Source organism: Primulina tabacum, chromosome 14 (genome assembly GCF_025594145.1).
Source record: "Primulina tabacum isolate GXHZ01 chromosome 14, ASM2559414v2, whole genome shotgun sequence".
In the NCBI taxonomy this organism is placed as follows: Eukaryota; Viridiplantae; Streptophyta; class Magnoliopsida; order Lamiales; family Gesneriaceae; genus Primulina; species Primulina tabacum.
Window position 1 is genome coordinate 2,472,170 of NC_134563.1, and position 8,411 is coordinate 2,480,580.

The 8,411-nt window shown below is 33.7% G+C and overlaps 2 protein-coding genes across 2 annotated transcripts; both read left to right on the forward strand.

The window, feature by feature from the left end:
• Positions 1–5,139: 5,139 nt before the first annotated feature.
• On the forward strand, positions 5,140–8,411 carry LOC142524045 (uncharacterized). Its single transcript, XM_075627772.1, has 2 exons — positions 5,140–7,420; positions 7,812–8,411. The coding sequence occupies exons 1-2, from the start codon at positions 6,629–6,631 to the stop codon at positions 8,394–8,396; spliced, it is 1,377 nt and encodes a 458-aa protein (XP_075483887.1). The 5' UTR covers positions 5,140–6,628; the 3' UTR covers positions 8,397–8,411.
• Positions 5,162–5,740, forward strand: LOC142525013 (putative disease resistance protein At4g27220). The gene has a single exon (XM_075629178.1). It carries the CDS (start codon positions 5,162–5,164, stop codon positions 5,738–5,740), a length of 579 nt encoding a protein of 192 aa, XP_075485293.1.

The window sequence follows — 8,411 nt, forward strand, 5'->3', positions numbered from 1 at the left end:
TGATTCAACTCATTTTGATGCCGGAGATTTTCTGATTGATTTCTCGGACAATGATCAATTTGCTTGTGGAATAAATATGTAAAATATTTTTATGTACTTGTATGATAATGTTTTATCATGTGTTATATTTTTACATATGCATTGTATTGTATTTTATTTTTATAAATGTATTGTCAGCAATTTTATTTCATTGCATATTTTTTTTGAAGTTCAAATATGGAAAATGCTATGAGCAAAGCTGAAGTTTGCATACCCGATAGTGGTACAACGCACACTATCCTCCGAGATAAAGATATTTCTTGGAACTAAAACCAACAAAAACAAAGGTGAATACAATATCAGGTCATGTAGACTTGATTAAAGGTTGTGGGAAAGCACAATTTTTGTTACCTAGTGGTACAAAATTTTTGATCAATGATGCTTTGTATTCACCATAATCGAAAAGAAATTTGTTGAGTTTTAATGATATATATTCTCAAGGGTATGATACTCAAACAATGAATGAAGAAAATGAGAAATATATGTGTCTTATCACATATAAATCAGAAAAGAAATATGTGATTGAAAAACTACCAATGCTCCCTACCGGATTGCATTATACACATATAAATCCCATTGAATCAAACGTGGTAGTTGATATTTCTTCAATATTAACCAATTGGCATGATCGATTAGGACATCCTGGTTCAACAATGACGTGAAGAGTTATAAAATATACACATGGTCGTTCACTGAAAGACCAGAAGATCTTTCAGAATAATAAATTTCAATGTAAAACATGTTCTCTTGGAAAACTTATTATAAGACCATCACCAGCCGAAATCCAAACTTAATCACCAATGTTTCTTGAACGTATTCAGGGTGATATTTGTGGACCAATTCATCCACCATTTGGACCATTTAAATATTTTATGGTATTGATTGATGCCTCCAGCAGATGGTCACATGTATCTTTATTGTCAACTCGAAATATTACATTTGCAAGATTACTTGCTCAAATAATAAAATTGAGGAATCAATTTCCCGATTATACGATCAAGAAAATTAGACTTGATAATGCTGGTGAATTTACTTCCCAGACTTTCAATGATTATTGTATGTCTGTGGGAATCATTGTTGAGTATCATGTTGCTCATGTACATGCACAGAATGGATTGGCTGAATCATTGATTAAACGTCTGCAAATGATTGCTAGACCAATGATTATGAAAACAAAGCTCTCTATTTCTATATGGGGACATGCAATTTTACATGCTGCTGCATTAATTCGCATCAGACCAAGTGCATATCATAAATACTCCTCATTGCAGCTTGCATTTGGTAAAGAACCAGACATTTCTCATTTGAGAATTTTTGAATGTATGGTGTATGTGCCTATTGCACCAACGCAACGAAAGAAAATGGGACCTCAAAGAAAGATTGGAATTTATATCGGTTATCATAGTCCATCAATCATTCGATATCTTGAACCTCAGACAGGTGACGTGTTCACAACACGTTTTGCTGATTGTCATTTTAATGAGGAAATCTTCCCAATGTTAGGGGGAGATAAGAAACATACCAAAAAGAAAATTACATGGTATGTATCATCATTGTTACATCTGGATCCAAGAACAAAACAATGTGAAAAAGATGTACAGCAAATTGTGCACTTGCAAAGAATAGCAAATCAAATACCAGATGAATTTGCAGACACAAAAGGGGTAACTAAATCATATATACATGCTGCAAATGCCCCTGCTCGAATTGAAATTCCGAAGAAACAAATTGAAGATACTCATGATGTCATTAAATGCCTGAAGCGTGGAAGGCCAGTCGGTTCCAAGGATAAAAATCCTCGAAAAAGAAAATTCATAGAGAAACACGATGATCATAAAAGAGAAAATGATGTTCCTGAAGAAACACATGATAATCACAAAATAGAGAATAATGTTTCCGAAGAAACACATGATGATGAAAATTTTCTGTCGGAAACACAAACTGACGAAAATCGTGAAATATCTATCAATTACATTAATACTGGAAAAATATGGAACCGAAAAGATATAGAAGAAATTGATGATATATTTTCTTATAATGTGGCAATCGACATCATAAATGATAATGAAGATCATGAACCAAAATCTTTTGTTGAATGTAAAAATCGGCAGGATTGGATAAAATGGAAAGAAGCCATCCAGGTTGAATTGGATTCGCTAAATAAACATAATGTTTTTGGACCTATAGTCCTTACACCTGAAGGTGTAAAACCTGTTAGATACAAATGGTTTTTTATTCGAAAGCGAAATGAGAAAAATGAAATTGTAAGATATAAAGCTCGACTTGTTGCACAAGGTTTTTCTCAAAGGCCTGGAATTGATTATGAAGAAACGTATTCTCCCGTGATGGATGCAATTACGTTTCGGTATTTGATTAGCTTGGCGGTATCTGAAAATTTAGAAATGCGTCTTATGGATGTTGTTACAGCTTACTTATATGGATCATTTGATAGTAATATATATATGAAAATCCCTGAAGGATTTAAGATGCCTGAAGCACAAAGTTCAAAACCCAGAGAATGTTATTCTGTGAAATCACAAAGATCATTATATGGGTTAAAGCAATCCGGCCGAATGTGGTATAATGGCTAAGTGATCACTTGATGAAAATGGGATATGTAAATAATTCAATATGCCCTTGTGTTTTCATTAATTATTGCTGTATATGTTGATGATTTAAACATCATTGTAATGAATAAGGAAATTCAAGAAGTTGTGTCATATTTGAAGCAAGAATTTGAAATGAAGGATCTTGAAAAAACCAAGTATTGTCTGGGTTTACAAATTGAACAAAAAGAATGTGGAATCTTTGTTCATCCGACAAATTATACAGAAAAGATCCTTAAACGTTTTAATATGGATAAATCAAATCCTTTAAGTACTCCAATGGTTGTTAGATCATTAAACATAGAAAAGGATCCATTCCGTCCATGTGAAGATGATGAAGATATTCTTGGTCCAGAAGTACCATATCTAAGTGCTATCGGTGCCTTTATGTATCTTACAAATTGTACAAGGCCTGATATATCTTTTGCCGTAAATTTATTGGCAAGATTTAGCACATATCCAACAAAGAGACACTGGAACGGAATTAAACATATATTCCGTTATCTACGAGGAACGACAGACTTGGGACTTTTGTATTCAAAAGATGCTAATCCAAGTATAATTGGTTATGCTGATGCTGGATACTTATCTGATCCACACAATGCACGTTCTCAAACTGGATATGTATTTATTCGTGGAGGCACTGCAATTTCTTGGCGTTCACAGAAACAAACGCTCGTAACAAATTCATCAAATCATGCCGAGATTATTGCACTACATGAAGCAAGCCGTGAATGTGTGTGGTTAAAATCCATGACCCAACATATCCAAATCTCATGCGGATTATCATTCGACGAGAAGCCTGTGATACTATATGAAGATAATGCTGCATGTGTTGCTCAAATGAAAGAAGGATACATAAAAAGCGACAGAACTAAACATATTCCTCCTAAATTCTTCGCATTCACCAAGGAGCTTGAGAAGAATAAATGTATTGATGTTCGTCACATTCAATCAAGTGAAAACTCATCAGATCTCTTCACAAAGGCACTTCCTACGACAATATTCAGAAAGCACATATATAATATTGGGATGCGCAATCTACGAAATTTGTGAAGAATTGTTCGTGTCAACATGAGGGGGAGTTTACGTGACTGCACTCTTTTTCCCTTACTATGGTTTTTATCCCAATGGGTTTTTCCTAGTAATGTTTTTAACGAGGCAGTACAAAAACAGTAATGAAGACATCATCATATCATGATCATCATCACAAGAGGGAGTGTTGAAAATAAAAGATTTGAATGTTGAAAAAGTAATAGTTGAATATTTAAATATTGAAAATAAGAGTTGTAAATATTGAAAATTAGTGTGTGATGCTGTATGTAATGATGAATTTATTTTTGGATTATTTGTAAAGAAATTCTATAAATAGCCTCACCATTTGTGAAGAAATTCACAATTGAGTTGAGAGAGAAAAATTTTATAAAGTGTGTAGTTTGGTAAATTTTGAGAGTTTGAGATTTTTACTTTTTACCATAAATTTTTACTTTTTCATAACAAATTTTATTTATTAAAGTTTAGTTTGTTATTTTAACCGAAATTTTATATTAAAAAATAAAATTGAACCGAACTAACCTATATTTTAAAAATATTAAACTGAACTTCCGAATTAACCGAATGTAGGACCAAACGTTTGCCGCTTTACCAAAAGCTATAGTTGGTGGTAATGGTGCAACTCAAATATTTTAAATCGCACAGCAGCCCAAGCGTCATGGTTCGATCGCTCTACCTAGTAGGGACAATTATTGCACCTTAATACCGAACCGAATTTTCAAATTAATTCATTTCGATCTGTTATTTTGGTTGAAACCAATATTTTATTTACTCATAGACTGTAATTGATGTTTGCTTGTTATTTTTTTATATACGCTCTTTTGGTTTAAAAATAATTTGATAGTTTTATTTTCTCCATTCTCTGAGTTACTTAACTAGAAAAATTCAATATTCTCAAAATTTTATAACAAAGAATTATTTTTTAAATTTCATATTTATTCAATTTTCGGTTATTATAAATAGAAAAATCACAAAACAAGCCCAATAATAATTGCATATCAATAATCATTATACATTTCAACCAATTGATTATTATTCCAAAAATATGCAACAATAGATTTTTGGGGTAAAAATTCAAATTCCAAAATTCATATATATCATAAGATAATATTATTGCCACTTGAATAATCACATCTAAATATTTAATATAATTCTAGAGTCGTTGAATTTTTTTATCTCAAAGTTGCATGATTACATGGCATATGACAATAAACAACCAATAAATAAATAGTAATGAATTATGATTTATGAGAATTGTTTTATTTTTAATTTTTAAACATGAGACTACAAAAAATAAAAAAATAAAACTTATAAAAAATTTGTTTTAGTTTTAATATGGACTAAAAAAATATATAATTTAAAAATATTAATTTTTTTAAATAAAATAATAGGTGGGGCTGGAGCCCACCCTAGTCTAAGGGTGGCTCCGCCCCTGATCTCGGCTCAAAGATGCATGTGAAGAAATGGAAGCCGATAAAGTTATTGAAGTTCAAGTCTTAGACGAAAAAGAAGCTTGGACACTTTTTAGAGAGAAATCTGGTGATCGCGTGGATGATTTATATTTGCGTCCCATAGCAGAAGAAGTCGCAGCAGAATGCAAAGGTTTGCCAATTGCGCTTGCAACTGTTGGTAAAGCTCTGAAAAATAGAAGTATAAAGACCCGGAAAGATGCACTTCTACAACTGAGAGGAGCTAACCCAACGAATTTCCCGCAAGTTCTGGAAAATGTTTTTATGCCTCTGAAACTGAGTTACGATTTCTTGGAAACTGAAAGTGAAAAGTCCATTTTCCTGCTATGTTGCTTGTTTCCCGAAGATTATAACATCCGGATTGAGGACTTGGCTTTGCTCAGCTTTGGGTTAGGCATGTTTGAGGGAATCAACAATATTGAAGATGGAAGAAACAGAACATTTCATTTATTGGAGAGGCTTAGAAGTCGTTTTTTATTGATGACTGGTACTGAGGAAGAAGAGGTAAAAATGCATGATGTTGTTCGTGATGTGGCTATTTTCATGGTTCAAAAGAAAAACAAGGGTTTTTGAATGTGTGCTCAATGGATTCATCTCGCAATTGCAATTGGATGTCGGTGGAAATTTCAAACATTGCCAATGCTAAACTTCCAGTTGGGTTGGATTTTCCAAATCTTCGTCTCTTGATGATTCTGAATTCCAATTATTCAAAATTTCCCCAAGGATTTGATGTCAATGATATTTGTTTTAAAGGAATGAAGGAGCTGACAGTCTTGTATTTTTCACATCAAAATTTTCAATCACTTCCATCCTCTCTGGAATTCCTAAAAAAACTTAGAAAGTTGCACTTAAAAAATTGCGAGGTGAAAGACATATCTGTTGTTGGCGAGTTAGCAAGTTTGGAAATTCTTCGTGTCTGGCGCTGTAACAAAATTGAAGAGTTACCAGCAGATGTTGGGGAATTGAAATTTCTAATATTATTAGAATTAAAGGGATTGCGAGAAACTCAAAAGAATAGCGGCTGGTGTCATATCAAGCTTGGTTGGGTTGGAGGAATTGAAGATAGTTGGTTGCTTTAACAAATGGGAAGCAAAGGGAAATGTAAGTGAAGAAAGGAATGCTAGTCTTTCAGAACTTGAGTCTCTCAGCAATTTGACTTGCTTGGAGATTAATATATTTGATCCCAAATTGGTCGCCCAAGAGATATTGCTTTCAAAGCGGTTAAGAAGATATCGAATACGTGGTTATGAGGAGCCATTTTTATTAGATGGCACGAAGCATGAGAGAAGAATCACACTCGATTTACCGAGAGACGTGACAGTAGGAAATTGGATTCGGCGACTAGGAAAGAACACCCAGTCACTAGCATTAAGTGGAGATGGTTCAAACGATTTTAATCTAGGAGAGATTGAAAGCTTGAGGGAGCTCGTATTTCGAAATTGTTCAACGGTGGAGAAATTGATGAATGCAATCGATTGGAAAGTCCCCATGTTGGAGCACCTGGAGCTGAGAGATCTCGGAGAGTTGGAAGAGATAATTGATGGTCCAATTCCAGAGGGATCCAATTCCTTCCAAACTCTAAAATCACTAACTCTTAGATATCTTCCCAAGTTGGGATATTTGTGGAAGAGTTCAAATCAGAATGTTTCACTGGTCAACCTCAAATCCATAAACATATCTTTTTGTCCCAATCTACGATATCTCTTCTCAACGGCAACAGCAAGGAGTCTTGTACAACTTCAAAGCCTTGAAATTTCTTTCTGTAACACGATTGAAAAAGTGTTGTGGATTGAAATGGAAAGCAACACAGAGGCTTCTATTATTGAGTTCCCAAACTTGAAGAGACTGAAACTGCACTTTCTGCCAAAACTTTTAGCTTTCACCCAAGGAGTTGAAATCATAAAATTCCCCCAGTTGATAGAACTAGAAATCAAATGCTGCCCAAAGCTCCGAACCAAAATCGACCAATTCCCTGCCGGCATGATTGAGAAGATCGTCGTTAGTGATCGTGACTATATAGAAGAAATATTTAGGGATGATGGAAATGGTCATATCATATTCCAAGAATTGAGGGCACTGAGACTACAGGATCTCTCATCCCTGACAACATTTTACGGAGGTGCTGAAAGCATCAAGTTTCCAAAGCTGAAAGAGTTGTGGATTGGAAATTCGCCAAGGCTGAATAGTTTTGTGCCAATAGATTCAGAACCCACCCACGACCATAATTCTCTTCATTTCTTTTGCAATAAAACGGTACGTCTTTTCTTCGTATTTTAAATAATATAACGTCATATGTGTCCAGATGCTAATATACAGATCGAGAAATAAATATTTCATCGTTATTGGGTTTGAATAGTATAAGGAATATGTATAAGATTCATATACTGGTTTTTTTACTGTTTTGTTGCATCAACAAATAGATTGTAATTTATATATATACACACGCACACAATCAGCAAAATAAATTTTTGATATTGTTATTGTTGTGCTATTTGTAATTTAGTGTTAGCTAGCAAAATGGGAAGTGGTTATGTTTTTATACAGTTTTGGTTACTTATAGTCTATTTGGATTCTACATTTAGATTAAAATGATTTCATTTTGAGCAATCGATGAATTGTTATTTAATTCGTCTATCTTTTGCAGGTTGAAATTATTGGCCCAAAGACACTTGATCTATGGAACATGCCCGATAAAATAAGCAAAATATGGTGTCGCCATATCCCTACCTGTTTCTTTCATAATCTTGAGAGATTGTCTATATATAACATTGATGGCATCAGAAACTTGATATCATCTTCAATAGCAAAAGCTCTTGTTAATCTCAATACACTAGATATAAACTATTGCGAAGAGATGATTGACGCGATTGAGGATGAGACATATGTAACTGTTAACTCTGTCTTTCCTAACCTGGAATATTTGCATATTCAAGTCAATTGTAAGTTGAGAAGTTTTTGCCAATGGAAGCATGCATTTGAGTTACCATCACTTGTCGATGTTCAAATAGCTGGTTGTCCCCTGATGAAAACTTTCACTTTGGGATCGCTAAGTACGCCAAAATTTCATCGGTTCCAGATAAATGGCAAGGACATTGAAATGAAAAACTTGAACGGCGGCATACATCATTTCACAAGTACTAAGGTAAGTTTTCCACATTCTTGCATTCAAAATTTTATATATTTGTGCCTTCGATTTTTGTTCCTTGTACTTATATTGTATGTAGTTTAATCTTTCCCCTATACA

Excerpts from the sequence above, each read along its gene's own strand:
- LOC142525013 (XM_075629178.1), top strand. The coding sequence starts at position 5,162 with ATGGAAGCCGATAAAGTTATTGAAGTTCAAGTCTTAGACGAAAAAGAA.
- LOC142524045 (XM_075627772.1), top strand. The coding sequence starts at position 6,629 with ATGAATGCAATCGATTGGAAAGTCCCCATGTTGGAGCACCTGGAGCTG. Across the intron at positions 7,421-7,811 it reads ATTTCTTTTGCAATAAAACG|GTTGAAATTATTGGCCCAAA; the intron begins GTACGTCTTTTC and ends TATCTTTTGCAG.